The sequence below is a fragment of the Perognathus longimembris genome, chromosome 11 (genome assembly GCF_023159225.1).
Source record: "Perognathus longimembris pacificus isolate PPM17 chromosome 11, ASM2315922v1, whole genome shotgun sequence".
Classification (NCBI taxonomy): Eukaryota; Metazoa; Chordata; class Mammalia; order Rodentia; family Heteromyidae; genus Perognathus; species Perognathus longimembris.
The window spans coordinates 19,868,598-19,886,598 of record NC_063171.1 but is presented as its reverse complement, the minus strand read 5'-3'; the positions used below and the strand labels follow the sequence as shown (position 1 = coordinate 19,886,598).

General features: G+C 42.6%; 1 protein-coding gene across 3 annotated transcripts in view; it reads left to right on the top strand.

Annotated features, from left to right (window-relative positions):
* Npl (N-acetylneuraminate pyruvate lyase) overlaps positions 1-18,001 on the top strand; it is a 38,960-nt gene that overhangs the window by 13,547 nt on the left and 7,412 nt on the right. For all 3 annotated transcript variants that reach the window (XM_048356888.1, XM_048356887.1, XM_048356889.1), the window contains 7 exons: positions 1,141-1,228; positions 4,182-4,239; positions 6,999-7,074; positions 10,296-10,388; positions 12,941-13,089; positions 13,214-13,260; positions 14,877-14,961. In XM_048356888.1, coding sequence (XP_048212845.1) covers positions 1,141-1,228; positions 4,182-4,239; positions 6,999-7,074; positions 10,296-10,388; positions 12,941-13,089; positions 13,214-13,260; positions 14,877-14,961 — 596 coding nt within the window. The remainder of the gene's footprint in view (positions 1-1,140; positions 1,229-4,181; positions 4,240-6,998; positions 7,075-10,295; positions 10,389-12,940; positions 13,090-13,213; positions 13,261-14,876; positions 14,962-18,001) is intronic.

Here is an 18,001-nt window from a genome sequence, read left to right as displayed (position 1 = left end):
CACATATACAGAAAACGGCCAGAAGTGGAGCTGTGGCTCAAGTGGCAGAGTGCTAGCCTTGAGCAAAAAGTAGCCAGGGACAGTGCTCAGGCCCTGAGTTCAAGGCCCAGGACCAGCTAAAAAAAAAAAGAGAGAGAGAGAGAGAATGGGTCTTAATCTGTTTCCAACCTGAGATTTTTCAAATTGTGAATGAAAGAAACACTCTAACTGCAGAGCACAAGGAAATCACAGAGCAAACATTTGGGCCCATTTATTTCAATGATAGTAAAAATAGTAAATTTTCTAAAAATTTAAAAATCACACCAGGCCATATATAGTGGCACATGCTTGTAATCCCGTCACTTGAGTAGTCATAAGGTCAAGATAGCCTGTGCTATATAGTCAGATTCTAAGAAGTTTGGGCACTTATCTCAAAAAAAAAAAAAATCAAATCCTGAAGATTTTAAGCCTAAGAACAATACCTACTAGTGTAGTTGAGCTGGTCTTTGTGTGGTATTAGGAGCTCTCTACTGCTTGGATGAGTTTTTCTTCCAAGGACACTACATTTTGGCCCTACAAGTACTGAAGTCATCTGGATTGGGCAGCACACGCCTGTAACCCTAACTATTCAGGAGGGTGAGATCTAAGGTTCACCATTTGAAGTCAGGGCAGTGAGGCTATTAGTTCCAATTAACCAGCAAGAAGCTGAAAGTAGAGCTGTGGGCTCAAGAGTTGAAGGTCAGCCTGGGCTGTATAGTGAAACCTGGAGAGAAAGAAAAGGTGGTTCTAGGAAGGAAGGAAGGAGAGAGATAGGGAAAAAAGAATGAGTTTTGGGATCACAGCTGTGGGTTCAAATTGAAATTATTTAGTGTTTCTGACCTCATGTTTTCGTCTCTAAACAAGAATAATTCCTCTTTTGCTGGGTTGCTGTGGAGATGGGGATGGTGACTGACTGCTAGGTGCCTGACTCTAATGCTGACAGCTCAAACAACCCCCACCCCCAGCCCCTGCTTCTCTGGGCATATATAAAGAGTATGTGAGTGCTTGGTACATAATAAAATCCCTCTCAGGCAGGGATTTAGGACAGTGAACCTCCAGAGTTGGGGTTGGAGAGCAAATGCCATTGGCCAGTCTCACTGACTGACTCTTTGTTTGAAACAGTGAATGGCACAACAGGAGAAGGCCTGTCCCTCAGCATGTCTGAGCGTCGCCTGATTGCTGAGGAGTGGGTGACACAAGGAAGGAACAAGTGAGTAGCTCTGCAGAGATGAATGACACTGTGTCATCAAGACTGGGAAGATAAGCCAAGGGCCTGAGGCTCCTGGCACTTGGAAGGGGACTACCCTTTCTTTCTGTTTGAAAGGGCAGCCCAATTGCCAGACACCCCTGCTGCCATCTGGAACCTGGAAACCCTCTTATCCATATATAGAACCCATTTCTTCAAGGTTACCTGGTACTGTGCTAGGTCCCTGAGATAAAAAGCAAGGTCTCTGCCCTCAGGCTGTTGTGTGAGGAATGGAGAATCAGATGGTGACAAATGTTCTGATAAATATAAACATAGAGAAAGCAATGGTAGGTGGAAGCCAAAGATCTGAGGTAAATCCCCAGTTGGCCTGGAACAGAGGCTATCAAGGTGAAACCCAGACCTCCTTGAGGATCTTTAAGTGGCTTCTGAGCACCTTGAATACTGAAATCATGTGCCAAGTCTGTCCTAAAGCATTTCCAGGTGATCGGTCAGCTTTCAGTTAATTTTTTTTTTGGGTGGGGGGGGCAATCCTGGGGCTTGGACTCAGGGCCTGAGCACTGTCCCTGGCTTCTTTTTGCTCAAGGCTTGCACTCTGCCACTTGAGCCACAGCGCCACTTCTGGCCATTTCCTGTATATGTGGTGCTGGGGAATTGAACCCAGGGCCTCATGTATACGAGGCAAGCACTCTTGCCACTAAGCCATATCCCCAACCCCTTTCAGTTAATTTTTGATCAAGTGTTGGGTCCAAAAGGCTTAATAACCTGGGGCAGTGTGTGAAAAGAGGATGCTAAGAATAAACATGAGGAAAAGCAACAGAAGTAGAGAATAGAGAAGTAGGCAGGGACAGAATGTTCTCGAAGGACAGAAGGAAAGGCAAGGATGAGTCCTGTCACTGTGGCAGAATATGCCACACTGTGGATATCTTATCTGCAGTTAATCAGCAAAATGCCAGGAGTGGGGTGTGGTTCAAATGGTAGAGCATTAGGCATGAGTGAAAAAGCTGAGTGAGAATCCAAGCCCTGAGTTCAGACTCTGGCACACGCACACACACACATCATGGGAGGGTTCAGTAAGAACTGAAATGGACCCCTGCCTCATGAGGACTGCATGTGTCACTCAGAGCCCCTCAGCAGATCACTAGGATGATTGGGTCATTTCTGAGCTTGTTAATCCTTCCCTGAGAAGACTAGTCTATTTAATCATGACTGCTCCTCTAGGGTCACATGGAGACTCCCAAACATCCACACTGCAGTCTCAGCATATATCCCTTTTGACCAAATCCTGTTGAATAGAAACGAATTTTTCACACCCAATTCATTTCTCATATGACTTGTCCCAGATCATGACACCGTAAGTTACAGACCTAAAACAATGCTTGATCAAAATAAGAACACAGGGGTTGATTAACTCATTGTTGTTTTTTCTATTGCTTGGTTGAACCTTAAATCTTATTCCCTGGAAATTTTCTTCTTATTTTCTCAGGATTCCTATCTTTACTATTTCCCCTATTATAACTCTGGAGGGCTCTATTCTTAATGCTAAATAACAGTAATGTCTGGTGTGAGCATGTGTTTACCCATTCTCCTTCTCTTATTGTTGCTTTTACATCCTCTTAGCTCAGAATTATTCCTGGATGTCACTATATAGCTCTTGGATGATTCTAACTAAGGTATCTTTAGATAAAATTCCTTTTTCAGCCAATCCTGGGGCAGAGTGAGGTAATAGACTTAAGTCTCTCTCTCTCTCTCTCTCTCTCTCTCTCTCTCTCTCTCTCTCTCTCTCTCTCTCTCTCTCTCTCTCTCTGACAGTACTGGGGTTGAAATCAGGACCTCTTGCTTGATGCTGTACTACTTGAGCTATGCCTCCAACCAGCCCTTTATAGTGTACTGGTTATTTTTGAGTTAGGATCTTCCTTTCTGCACATGCTGGCTTGGGCTTCATCCCTTGTGCTTCCCTGTGTCACTGAGAATATATTAGATGCATGCCACCCCACCCAACCATTGGTTGAGATGGAGTCTTGAGAACTTCTTTTTCCCAAACTGGCCTTGAACCATGATCCTACCACTGTCTCTGATTCCCAAATAGCTAGGATTATAGGCTTGAGCCACTGTGCCCCGCTAAGCTTCTCTTAACCTACTCTTTCTACCTCAGTTTGTTATGATTAACCATGGAGCAGAAACCCTAAACCTATTATTACCATCAAGAGGATAGAAGAAACCACTATGCTCTTGTTAGACCAAACTCTGGAGTATATGTACCTCCTGGAAGGACTACCTCCTGGAAGCTGATGGCATGTTCCTTACACCTGCCTAATTAAGCCTGCTAACGTCCTTTCACCACATTTCTAGCTTATATCTTTCCTTTGACAATGAAGCTCTTGATAAGAAAAAAGTTCTATCTCTAAGCTTTCTGAGCAAAGTGTGTATAAATTTGGATAGCAGATTCTATCCTATCCTGATAGAATTCTCCATGTATAAAAATTCTCTTTCCATATAACCACTAGATCCATGGCACTAAATGCACTGCCAGTATACAGAAAGTTTATAATTCCCCAACCATTTCTCATCAGATAGTCACAGTCAACAGCAGTAGAAAATGAAGTTTCATAATGTGAGAAGAAAGGGACAATTTAAAATAATTATTAATAATAATTTTAATATTGGTCAGCTTTCAAGACAGATATGTCTATGCATAATAGCACTGTATCTTTTTAGTGTTTGTACTTACAGTACAATATCTTGATTTTTGTGTTATTTGTACATTAAAGATTTTCATTTGGCAATATATCATCATATGCTCTTTAATTTGATTCATGTTTGATTGATCACAGTAGAACTTAATAATCTTTAGATGAATAAGGCATGAGTTAAGTCCTTAAAAAAGGACAGACCAGGTTAGTGCTGCCTTCCAGTGTCCTCTAAACTTCATACAACTCACAATGCTTCTCTTTTACAGGTTGGACCAAGTGGTGATTCATGTGGGAGCACTGAGCTTGAAGGAATCACAAGAACTGGTATGTAGACCTATCTGAGAGCCACGACTCTGGGGAACCTCCATTTTTCTAATGAAATTAGTATTGTCCTTGCTATATTTGGTATGTGGTGGATGCTGACTAGAGGGAGTGTGGGACCTCAGGAAATCACCATTGATAAGTAGACACTGAGCCATAGAAAGCCCAAGATGGTGACCACAGTGGGACAGGAGACCTTCCTTCGAGATGCAGATGAGTTTATAGATAAAAAGCAGAGTTTGAGCCAACTTCCGTTTTCTCTCTGAGGTAGAAGGCAAAGCTCTCTGCTGGACAAAAAGGGATTGGAAGTAAGGGAAAGGCTTGGAAAGAAGTCATTGCTGGGGTAGGAATGTGGCTTAGTGGTAGAGTGTTTGCCTAGCTTGTATGAAACTCTGGGTTCCATTCCTCAGCACCACATAAACAGAAAAAGCCAGAAATGGTGCTGTGGCTCAAGTGGGTAAAGTGCTAGCCTTAAGCAAAAAGAAGCCATGGAAAGTGTTCAGGCCCTGAGTTCAAGCCCCAGGACTGGCAAGAAAGAAGGAAGGGAGGGAGGGAGGGAGGGAGAGAAGGAGGGAGGGAAGGAAGGAAGGAAGGAGGGAATGGGAAAAAAAAAAAAGACATGGAAGTGTGTTGGCTTGCTTCCTGTTGCTAGTGGTCACATCTTGAGTGGAGACCATGCCTCAGCAAAGCATTCTTTTTGTTGTTGTTTACTGTCAACGTGAAGTACATAGGGGTTACGGTTTCATATGTAAGGCAGTGAGTACATTTCTTATCTAACTTGTTACCTCCTGCCTAATTTTTCCCCCGCCTCCCCCTTCCCCTTTCCCGCTTCCCCCTCCCCACCATGAGTTGTACAGTTGTTTACACCAAATGGTTTTGTAAGTATTGCTTTTGGAATGATTTGTCTTTTTATCCTTTGCCTCTCAATTTTGGTATTCCCTTTACCTTCCCTAGTTCTAATACATGTATATACAGTATCCAGGGTACTAACATCAGATATAGTGATAGCAGGGGTAAAACCATGGGAAGGGAATATGAGAGGAAAAAAAGGGTATATTTCACTTGGCATGTTGAAAATAATTACAACAATAATATACCACTTGTTTCCATAACATGGAGTTCATTTCACTTAGCATCATCTTATGTGTTCATATGGGCATAGCTATTGGGCTATTGTGATCTTCTGCTATGACTAACCTAAACATATACTAATTATTCCCTATGAGGGAAACCATAGAGTCCATGTTTCTTTGAGTCTGGCTCACCTCACTTAGTATGATTTTTTTCCAAGTCCTTCCATTTCCTTATGAATGGGGCAATGTCATTCTTTCTGATAGAGGCATAGAATTCCATGGTGTATATGTACCATATTTTCCTGATCCACTCATCTACTGAGGGGCATCTGGGTTGGTTCCATATTTTAGCAATGACAAACTGCAGAGTGTCTGCACAGGAAAGGACATAGCTTGCAAGATAAACAGAAAGCCCATAGATTGGGAGAAGATCTTTACTGGCCATACAACAAACAAAGGCCTCATATCTAAAATATACGTAGAACTCAGAAAATTAGATTCCTCTAAAACAAATCCTCAAAGAAACAACTGCCCCCTCAACAAATGGGCTAAAGACCTAAAAAGAGACTTCTCTGAAAAGGAAATGAGAATTGCCAAGAAACACATGAAGAAGTGCTCTACATCACTAGCCATAAAAGAAATGCAAATCAAAACAACACTGAGATTCCACCTCACCCCAGTAAAAAATGTCTATTATAAGGAAAACATAATAACAAATGCTGGAAGGGATGTGGCCAAAAGGAAACCCTACTACATTGTTGGTGGGAATGTAAACTTGTTCAACCACTCTGGAAAGTGGAATGGAGGTTCCTCAGAAGGCTAAACATAGAGCTCCCCAACAACCCAGCAGCCCCACTTTTGGGCATCTTCCCAAAAGATTACAAGCAAGACCACACTAAAGCCACCAGCACAACTATGTTTATCACAGCACAATTTGTCAGCAAAGCATTCTACATAAACGCAGCCCTGCAGAGTAGAGCTCTCCAGGGGCTAAACAACAACATCTACATATTCCCCAAAGCTGGGCTCTCCTGACTCTACCCATTGAGCCTTGCATCTGCAATTCAAAGGATGGCTTGTCTCCTCTTGGCCTTGGAGCTGGGTGAACAGCCCCCCAAGTCCTGGCTAGGATCCAGGATGTCTGTGAAAACAACAGCCCCTAGCACCTAGCCAGGCAAGGGATGGCTGTGACTCTTTTTCCACATTACAATATGCCTATAATCCCAACACTCAGAAAGCTGAAATAAGGTGACATATGAGAAGCCAGCCTGGCCACACATTGACTCAATCAATAGATAAAAGATTAAGTACAACACTTAGTATTCAAGAGTGACACAAGTGAGAGATTTGTCATTCTGTTGGTCACCAGTGTTGATTCTGTTGATCTGGATAGCTAGGCAGGTATTCACTTCCTCCCTCAATACTCCACGTGCATCCCTCTCAAAGCTGTGTGCTCAGAGATGATCATCCCTGACAGAGGAGGACTGTTCTACAGTTAAAGGTATATAATTAGCTGTGTTTGCCTGCTAGAACTTCCAAAGAAGTTCCTAAGTAATTAGGTACACTTCTACTAGGGCCAATTGTTTCACTTTCTAGTGATGTGTTAGTTGGCACACATGAGCTCTAATATCTAGGTTGTAGGTGACTATAATAAATGGGGAATGTAGTATTGTTTTTCTTCTTCTAAAGGCCCAACATGCTGCAGAAATAGGAGCTGATGGCATTGCTGTCATTGCACCTTTCTTTCTCAAGCCATGGAGCAAAGGTAAGGAGATGGGTCCAAGTACACAGGGCCTCACACTGTCTACTTCTTGCCTCCATTGAAAATATTGATGTTAAAAGAAAATATTGATGTTTAATTCATAAAGGCAGAGTCTTATAGATTAGAGGTATGAAGGTTTAAGGTACAGTGGGTCTCTGGAATATTTGCTTCTCCTAGATCTATAACAGAGATTGCATTAAATTAGCACTTGGATTCTTTTTGCCCAGTAATCTAACTGGGTCATCTCTTCAATCCGGATTGCCAAGTGCCTGTATTTGGGTCAGGTGTAGACTCCTGATCTAATCAGTTACATAGGGTGTCTAAGCCACATGGCAAAGTATGGAACTATTTTTCTTAAAGAAGAGAAGTATATTTGACAATCATTTTGAAGTTACATGTCCTCCTCTTTTTTTTTTTTTTTCTTTCATGCCAGTACTGGCTTGAACTCTGGAGCTAGGCATTCTCCCGTAGCTTTTTTGCTCAAGGTACTATAGCACTCTATCACTTGAGCCAAACCTCTACTTGTAGCTTTTTGCTGATTAACTGGAAATAAAAGTTTCTTGGATTTTTCTACCCAGGCTGGCAAATTTTACTGAAATAGCCATTTTCTTCCAAAACCCAAGCAATATTTTCTATCTGTATACATAATTAAAGCCATAGCCAAATGTAAAATTGCTTGAAATTATCATATTTACTACTGTTGATAGAAAATAGCTAATGTAGGTAACTGGAATATTGCTAATTTGGACATTTAGAATGAAGACTTTAATATTTTTCATGTGGTTTTACAGATATTTACATGAACAGTTTTTCTTTTTTTTTTTTTTGGCCAGTCCTGGGCCTTGGACTCAGGGCCTGAGCACTGTCCCTGGCTTCTTCCCGCTCAAGGCTAGCACTCTGCCACTTGAGCCACAGCGCCGCTTCTGGCCGTTTTCTGTATATGTGGTGCTGGGGAATCGAACCTAGGGCCTCGTGTATCCGAGGCAGGCACTCTTGCCACTAGGCTATATCCCAAGCCCGAACAGTTTTTCTAAAACTTTTTAAATTTATTTTCTGGTCAAGACTAGGACTCAAACTCCATACCTGATGTTTTTACACATTGGCTAGTGCTCTACCAACTGAGCTACGCCTCCAACTCTGCTAAAATGTTTTTCTTTTTTCTGGTCCTGGCGCTTGAACTCAGGGTTTGGGCACTGTTTCTGAGCTTCTTCTGTTCAATGCTAGCACTCTATCACATGAGCCACAGGACCACTTCCAGCCTTTTCTGAGTAGTTTATTGGAGATGAGTCTCACAAACTTTCCTGCCCAGGCTGGCTTCAAACTGCAGTCTTCAGATCTCAGCCTTCTGAATAAGTAGGATTACAGGCATGAGTCTCTGGCACCAGCCTGCTAAAACTTTATTTACAAAGATCTACAGCCAGGAGCTGGGAATGTGGTTTAGTGGTAGAGTGCTTGCCTGGCATGCACAAAGCCCTGGGTTTGATTCCTCAGCACCACATAAACAGAAAAAGCCAGAAGTGGCACTGTGGCTCAAGAGGTAGAGTGCTAGCTGGAAGCAAAAAGAAGTCAGGGACAGTGCTCAGGCCCTGAGTCCAAGCACCAGGACTGCCAAAAAAAAAAAAAAAGATTAAGACTCAAAAATAAGATTAGAGAATTCAATGGGGGAAAAAAGATCTTCAGCCAGGTGCTGGTGGCTCATGCCTGTAATCCTAGATAATCAGGAGGCTGAGATCTGAGGGTGGAAGTCCAAAGCCAGCCCAGGCAGGAATCCAGTCCATGACACTGTTGTTTTTTTTTTTTGGCCAGTCCTGGGCCTTGGACTCAGGGCCTGAGCACTGTCCCTGGCTTCCTTTTGCTCAAGGCTAGCACTCTGCCACTTGAGCCACAGCGCCACTTCTGGCCATTTTCTATATACGTGGTGCTGGGGAATCGAACCCAGGGCCTCATGTATATGAGGCAAGCGCTCTTGCCACTAGGCCATATCCCCAGCCCCCCCCAAAAAAAACACTCTTATCTCTAATTAACCACAAGAAAACTGAAAGTTGCACTATGTCTCAAAGTGGTAGAGCACTAACCTTGAGCTGAAGAGCTCAGGGATAGCGCCCAGGCCCTGAACTCAAGCCCCACAACTGACACCCCCCAAAAAAAATATTCAAATGGAAACAAAGATCTATTTGTCTGAAGTATGTATCAGAGATCAACTACATGGTCTCAGTATTGAGAGGAAGTGATTCTAACTCTCCCGCTCTTTCTGCTGGATGTGTGTGTCCTCTGCAGAGATGCTGCAACAGAGATGCTGCAGTGGAAACTCAGATGTGGTAGCTAATTGTACTTCTTCAGTAAACCATAGTGCACTCTTCTGAAAAAAACAAACTTGGCTTGAGATTCTCTGACATGTGCTGCCCCTCTCCATCCCTCTCAAAACAAGGTGTTTTGATTGTATCTTCACACATTGCCTTTTAATGCATGGGTGTACCTGTGTGTGTGTTGTTGTTGGGATCAAACTGAGGACCTTGAGCAGACTAAACGTGCACTCAACACTGACATATAACCCCACCCACAATTTTTGAAGTCTGCTGGGGTAGGAAAATACCCACCTTATTTAGATATCTATAGAAAGAAAACCTCCTCTTCAAATGAAATAACTTTCAAAGACATTGCAGTAGCAATATGAGGGATGGTAATGCTGTGGGATCCACAGATCAACAGGCAGTGAGACACTCAAATTAGATTTTTTAAAAATTAAGATTTTATTCAAGATGCAGTCCCGTGCGCTCTCAGAAGGCTGCTTATAAACCCAAAAACTACAGGAATTTTCCCTTTAGCTTAACTATAGTGGCTCCTTCTGAGAAGCGTCAGTCACAACAAACAGGTCAGGGCATCTTGACCTTAACTGGAAATCATCTAACCTTCAGGTAACAAAACAGGATGAAACTCTCCAGGGGGCGTTTACAGGCATGATCAATACAGAACAAAACAAGGTCAAAGCAAGTTGGGTAAATACAACTACATAACTTCACAGCAGAGGCCAGCTTGAGAAAAGTTTTACATTGAACACTACAGAACAGTAGTAGCAATACTTTGTTGTTGAAAGCTAGCATAACAACAGATTATATTCATCACTTCAGTAAGTGCTTACACTTTATTGGATGGTTTGTTTCTTTAGGGAAAGCCACTGTGTTATATACTTGTTCACACCATGACTTTTCCTTCTGTTCTTTCAGATGTCCTGGTTAATTTCCTAAAGGAGGTGGCTGTCAGGGCCCCCGAATTGCCATTTTATTACTATCATATTCCTGCCTTGACAGGGGTAAAGAGTAAGTGTTGCTTCTTCTAGTATTTCTTTCCAACTCTCTTAGCCTGTTTCCCTAAGAAATCCCCACCCCATTTCACATTATCTCACAAATACACACCATGACAGAACAGCTGAGCTCTAGGCTCTTCTAGCAAACACCTGGTGTCCCCACCTTTCCTATGGGACTGTAAACCACCCTCCAGAGGTGAGGCTGTATCTTACCTTGCAGCTGGAATTCTCAATGCCTCTCACATTGGAAGTTCCTTTGATCTCTTCTGACTCCCTTCTAGTTTTTCTTTTATTATTGGTGTACTCCTACAGTAGGGAGATATTTACAATTCAATGAGCTTGCTTGTTTGTTTCTTCCTTTATTTATTCATTTATTGGTGATGCTGGAGATCAAACCCAAAGCCTTAGGTATACTAGGCAAGTACTCTGGCCCTAAGCTACATCCCCAGCCCAAGATTGCGTTATAAATATTCCTACTTTCACATGTTTCATAAAAGACATCACCTCTGGTCACCAAAGTCAAATTGTTGGATTGCCAGGGGGAGGGGATTTCTGTCTGCCAGCAACCAATTATGTATTGGAAACTGAGTGTACGGTAATGCAGTGCCATTGTGACACCATCTACCGAATGACACCAGACCCCACAGGTGAAGGATTCAGTCCCTTGAGACTGTTCCACTTCAACTGCCGGTCTCAAGTCCCAGTTTGTGCCCAGTGCTCTGAACAATGGCAAGTTGAGGATCTCACAGTCCCTTCCTCGGGTTTAATTAATTCGCTAGAGCAGCTCATCAAACTCTAGGAAGCACCTTATCTACTACTCCATTTTACTACCAAGTACACCGATGAAGAGATACCTAGGTAAGGTAGATGGGAAGGGATGTGGAGTTTCCATGTTCTCTCTGGGTGTACCATGTGTTCAGCAACCAGAAATGGCTGAACCCTATCCTTTAGGAGTTTTATATTTGTATCTGTTTATTTATCTACTTATTGTGCCAGTCATGGGACTTGAGCTCAGGACCTGGGCACTGTCCCTGAGATTTCTTGCTCAAAGCTAGCACTCTACCACTTGAGCCACAGTTCCATTTCTAGCCATGTGTGTGCATGCGTGTGTGTGTGTGTATGTGTGTACACACACGTGTCCTTAATTGGAGATAAGAATCTTTTTTCTTTTTTTTTCTTTTTTGCCAGTCCTGGGCCTTGAACTCAGGGCCTGAGCACTATCCCTGGCTTCTTTTTGCTCAAGGCTAACACTCTGCCACTTGAGCCACAGTGCCACTTCTGGCCATTTTCTATATATGTGGTGCTGAGGAATCCAACCCCAGGGCTTCATATATATGAGTCAAGCACTCTTGCCACTAGGCCATATTCCTAGCCCCAGAGATAAGAATTTTATAGACTTTCATGCCTGGGTTGGCTTTAACCCACAATCCTCAGATCTCAGCTTCCTGAATACCTAGGATTACATATGTGAGCCACCAGATTTTAAGGGAGTTCTTTTGTTTCATTTCCTTTTGTTTTGTTTGGTAGGTCGTGTGGCTTTAATTCAGAGCTAGAGCACTGTTCCTGGGCTCTATCGTTCAAGACTAGTGAGTACTCTACCAGTGTGAGCCACAGCTCTACTTCCAGTTTTCTGGAGATTAACTGGAGATAAGAGTCCCATGGAGGGCTGGGAATATGGCCTAGTGGCAAGAGAGCTTGCCTCCTATACATGAAGCCCTGGGTTCAATTCCCCAGTACCACATATATGGAAAACGGCCAGAAGTGGCAGAGTGCTTGCCTTGAGCAAAAGGAAGCCAGGGACAGTGCTCAGGCCCTGAGTCCAAGGCCCAGGACTGGCAAAAAAAAAAAAAAAAAAAAGAGTCCTATGGACTTGTCTGCCTGCCTGGCTTTAAACCAGGATCCTCAAATCTCAGCCTCCTGAGTAGCTAGGATTACAGGTGCGAGTCACCAGTGCCTACCCCCTTAAGGACTTTACAAAGACTGTATTGTATAGGCCTGGGCATGATTACATTGGTGACCAGTTTAATGGAGGTTGAGGGATGGGACTGAAAATCCTAACGCTCCAGTCCCTGTGCCACCAGCTCTCATCCAGAGAATATCCAGGAAGCTACCCCAGAAGTCATCTCATTTAAACACAAGAAATTCCTGTCACCCACAATAATGCCAAGGGCAATAGAAACTATGTCAGGTGCCCCTATAACTCTGGAAATTCCTATAATCCTAGGATTCAGAGACAGGAACCAAAATCAATATCAAATATCAACAAAAGACTCTCTTGGCGCCCCTAGAGATACTCCTGTTTCTGGAATTGGGAATGGAGACTAAATGTATATCTATTATCACAAAAACCATCCAGCATTTCTATTCCTCAAGGAATGGCATGTTTAAATTTATCCTTTGACAAGTACTCAGGAGCTATTTCTAAATGGCAAGAGATTATTCCATTGACAGTCAATTTTGACATACAGCAGCCATAGCAGCTCAGAGCTGATTCCATGGTGCATGAACTATTATCCGATGTTTACTGCTGCTGTATAGATTAATGAAGCATCCTGTTTTGAACAGTTCGTGCTGAGGAGTTGTTGGATGGGATTCAGGATAAGATCCCCACCTTCCAAGGGCTAAAATTCAGTGACACTGATCTCTTAGACTTCGGGCAGTGTGTTGATCAGAATCACCAGCGAGAGTTTGCTTTGCTCTTTGGCGTGGATGAGGTAAGTAGCCCCTTAGCATTGTTCAGCAGGTCAGTTTCCCCCAAAGCAATTCATGGAGCTTTTGATATGAGGGCATCTCTTTGTCTTCATCATGAGTGAATTTTTTTTGTCTGTTTCACATTAGCAACTGTTGAGTGGTCTGATAATGGGAGCAACTGGAGCTGTGGGCAGGTAAGCATGACTCCTCTTTCCCGAGGAATAGAAACTGAAATATCCCATACAAGTACCCTGTATATGTATTATGTGTAGATCCTTTCTACTAGAAGTGACCTGTTAGTCATACAGCCTTTCAGTGAAAAAAAAATTTTAAGTAGGATTTAGCAATGAACTATAATCTCAGTCATTGTGTAGAAGTATCCAATGTAGGCGTAGGTGAGACAGATAAGCACATAGGTTGAGACATGCACTACCTGCACGACCTGCTCTTAGATCTGTAGAGCCCAGTGATCCATGTTTCAAGGATGGATCCATGCAGGTTTTGTCAGAAATTTGGCTACAGTAACAGAAATCCATGCAAACTAGCTATGTAAAAGACAGTACATTAAAAAATACCAGAAAATGGAGCCAAGCACCAATGGCTTGTGCCTTTAATCCTAGCTACTCAGGAGGCTGAGATCTGAGAACTGCAATTCAAAGCTAGCCCAGGTAGACAAGTACAAGACTTATTTGCAATTGGCCAGCAAAAAGCTGAAACTAGACAGCAATTGTGAGTGATAAAGCTTAGGGAGAAGCCAGCTCACACCTGTAATCCTAGCTACTCAGGAGGCTGAGATCTGAGGATTGCAGTTTGAAGCCAGTAATTCAAAGCAAGCCCAGGCAAGAAAGTCCATGAGACTCTTATCTCCAATAAACTACTCAGAAAAAGCCAGAAGTGGCTCTGTGCCTCAAGTGGTAGAGCAGTGGCCTTGAGCACAAGGAGGGGGTAGCTCCCTGATGGAGTACTTACCCAAATATGTTCAAGACTCTGAGTTCCAGCCCCAGCACCATAAAAAGAAAGAAATCAGGGAAACATTCTTATTCTGAATTTCTTAACCTTCTCTCTTGCTGGATGTTCTAAGTATTCAATGATTAGTGTGTTTATGTCTATTGATATGATTAGAGATTTTTATTACTCCACAAGAACATTTTATTGATTCAAATAACTGTTTTCCTCCATTTTTACTGAAGTGTTGATAGAGGATAGCATTGAGTGTTATAAAATGTGTGTGGCAATCAGTAAGACAGCAAAACAGAAAAGTATACTGAGACCGCTGAGAGCTACTAGAGGCATTTAATAAGTATTCCTTGAATTATTACTAATTATTTATTATTAATCATCTAGAAGTCTGTGGCTCAGTGATATCAGAGTTGCTAAGGAATCTGGGTAATTTGCTGGGATATTTGCCTTGCACATAGAGAGCTTCTTGCCCCTAGTTTCTCAGCACAGGGGTTTTAGGTCTTTCTTACCTGCAATGCTACTTTTGTTTGGTAATTCTTCTCTAGCATGGGGCTTTATTTTAGCAAGCATTGGCCTCAATTCTTCCCTACTAAGTGCACTTCCACCTTTTACTTTTTTTCTTCTTGTGTCTTTTTTTGGGTGTTCTTCCTTCTCTTTCTGGCCTTTGGTATACCTTCTCTGGTGACATTGCTGAGAACTCAGAACTGAAGGCAGCCTGATCTCTATAGGTGTTAGTTCTGTTGCAGGAGTCCTGGGTGTGTTGTTTGCCTTTAAGATAGCAGGAAGTTGTGAAGAGCTGGACCTTTCCCAATGAGTTGTTGAACCTGTAATATTTACTGTTGTCTTGTAGTACCTATAACTACCTGGGAAAAAAGACAAACCAGATGCTGGAGGCTTTTGAAAGGAAGGACTTCTCTTCAGCACTGAACTATCAGGTAAATCTTGTCTTCTCTTCACATAAATCCAGCCCTTTTCCTTCCCACCTTGAGGATCTTTTCTCCCCTCATTTATCAGCATTCCTTCCACATCTGCCTTCATTACATCTGCTTCTAGTTGACCTTTCCTTGTGTTTTTTACTTTTTCTTCTTTAGAATGGGACCTGTCCTCATTGTCTGTATCCCCTATGGGTTTTTAAAAAAAGACAGGGCCCACCACAGGAATGAAAGGATCTTCACTACCTACCTATAATCCTAGATATGGGAGATAGAGATAAAAGTATTGAAATCTCAGGCTGGCCTCAAGGAAAAGAGTAAGAGTAAGACTAAAACAACGAAAGAGCTGGAGTATGGCTCAAGAAGTAGAGCACTTGCCTAGCAAATGTAAGACCTAGCACATTAAAAAAAATTTGCTTTGAGAGCTAGGACTCATTTTTTTTCAAAGTAGCTATTTTATTCAATTAACAGAAAATATTTATACATGGATTTCTTAGACCAAACTGGTTACTAAACAATATATTGCTTTATAATTAATATTCACAAGAATATGCATTTTCACCTAAATGAATAATTTTTTTGCCCTTGGTGCTGGGACTTGAACTCAGAGCCCTTAATGCTTTCACTCAGCTTTAGTGTCATGCTACCCACTTGAGCTCTACTTCTGATGTTTTGCTGGCAAATTAGAGATGAGTCTTTTGGTTCTATAGGATTCATTTTTTTACACCAGTTTGTTCATGGGGTCAATGGTTTATTGACTTGACACTTATGAATAGGGGTCAGGGGAATACAAGCCTCGACATCTTTGCTATTGCACAACAGAGGCTCTGTGCTGAGGGGTAGCATTAATGGAGCCATTGGTCCCAGCTGTGGAGGAGAGGCTTTGGACCCTCAATGCCTTTGTACACCCGAGCATCATCTGAGTTCAGGCCCTCACCAAGCAGAGTTGGGTAGTAACCCAGGTTCTTCAGTCCTTGCCAGTCTATAAATAAAAATTTGTCTAGCCTTCCTGCCTCTCCTTTTTGGGGGATCCTAAGATACGTCAGGGAAAAAGGAGATTCCCCCATTTATAGAGGTCCCTGTGCCTCCTGGATTCAAGTGGCAGAAAACAAAATTGGGTTCAGCAATAGGAGCCCCAGCAAAGAGGAGTTAAAGTTATTATTGCTTTCCTTCCATTTTCTATTTTGGCTGAGCAAAATCCATGGGCATATCCATTGCATTGGGCCCACAATAAATGATGTAGGCTTAGGTCTCACAATAGGGGGGTGGGGGTACAGCCAGGCTCCCAATCAGCAGGACTACACCATCTGGGAAGTCACACAAGAGAGTAGCAAAGTAAATCCTTGAAGTCACAAGGGTGGAATATTCATAGAAGAGAAGGGACAGGCCAGAGGTGGGTTCCACAGTAAACTAGGTCACAAAGGCCAGCACAGGACAATGTGGTCACAGTAGTAGGCATCATAGAGCAACAGGATGCCCTCATCCCCAAAGCACTGGAGTAAGTTGTGCAGGACACCAGCAGCCCACAGTCAGTTTGCACTAGGAAGAGCTCTCTTCCATACCCCTCTTATCCTATCAGTGGGCTCTGCTAGCCAGATGCCTGTCCCTGGGCCAAGGACTGGATACCCAGATGGTCTAAGAATTGGCCTATTAGATTTACAATCCTGGCTGCTCTGTTTTTCTTTTTTTCCCACTGTCCAAGCAGCTCTGGTCAACAGCACCATCTCCTGGAAAAGATGAGAAGCAACTCATAGCATGTCACTTAGCATGTAGGATGTCCAGGAAAGTTAATTGGCTCGTAAATATTAAAGCCAGGATTTATTAAGGTTTGGCATTAATACTCTATGATTTTTGTTATTAAATAAGTTCTCTGAAACTTTATTCATATGTAAACTAAGTCACAATGTAAAAAGTCTGCTTACAGCAGTGTCATTCAATTCTTTGAACATTTTTTTTAGTAATATGCTAAAAATCATAGAATGTTTGATCTTTGATTTTCAGCATTCAACCCAAGGAGCAATGTTTGAAAGCAAATAATTGAGAACTCTGGTTTTGTTTTTTGGGATTTTTTTTTTCCAATCCTAGAGCTTGAACTCAGGGCCTGGGCACTGTCCCTGAGCCTCTTTATACTCAAGGCTAGGGCTCTACCACTTGAGTCACAGTGCCACTTCTGACCTTTTCTGAGTAGTTTGTTGGTGATAAGAGTTTCACAGGTAGCTGGTTATGTGGCCTAGTGGTAGAGTGCTTGCCTAGCATGCATGAAGCCCTGGGTTCAATTCTTCAGTACCACATATACAGAAAAAGTCAGAACTGGCACTGTGGCTCAAGTGGTAGAGTGCTATTCTTGAGCAAAAGAAGCTCAGGAACAGTACCCTGAGTTCAAGCCCCAAGACTGGCGGGAAAAAAGAAAAAAAAGTCTCACGGAGGAAGTCCCGGGTGGCTTCAAACCATGATTCTCAGATCTTGCCTCCTGAGTAGTTAGGATTATAGGTGTAAACTACTGGCACCTGGCTTAATATTCTTTTTTATCTTTTTATTGTTATTATAGAGGTAATGTACAGTTATATAACTCAGGTAAAGAGTACATTTCTTTTTGGATAATGTCACCCCTTCCCTCACTCTCTCCCAATTTTTCTCTCTCATCCCCACCCACACAAGTTTTATAGTTCATTTTCAACATTGTCTAGTAAGTACCACTGATGCATTTGTGAGAACTCTTGATTTTCAAGTGGACTTAATATCCATTAATTAGAGGAGTAACTCCATCTCTCCCCTTATCAATAGCAATATTAACTGTGTATGATGGAATCCAAGGTCTAGCCCATGCTAGATGACCAAGTACCTCTCCCACTGAGCTAACATCCCAGCCCTGTTTACCTCATTTTAAGACAGGATCTCACTAGTTTGCCCAGTCTGGCTTTGCAGTTGTGATCTTTCTGCCTCAGCCTCCTAAGTAGTTGGAATTACTGGCATGTACCACCCCACTAGGCCAATAGTTATTTGTATGTGTGTACCAATCCTGGGGCTTGAACTCAGGGCCTGG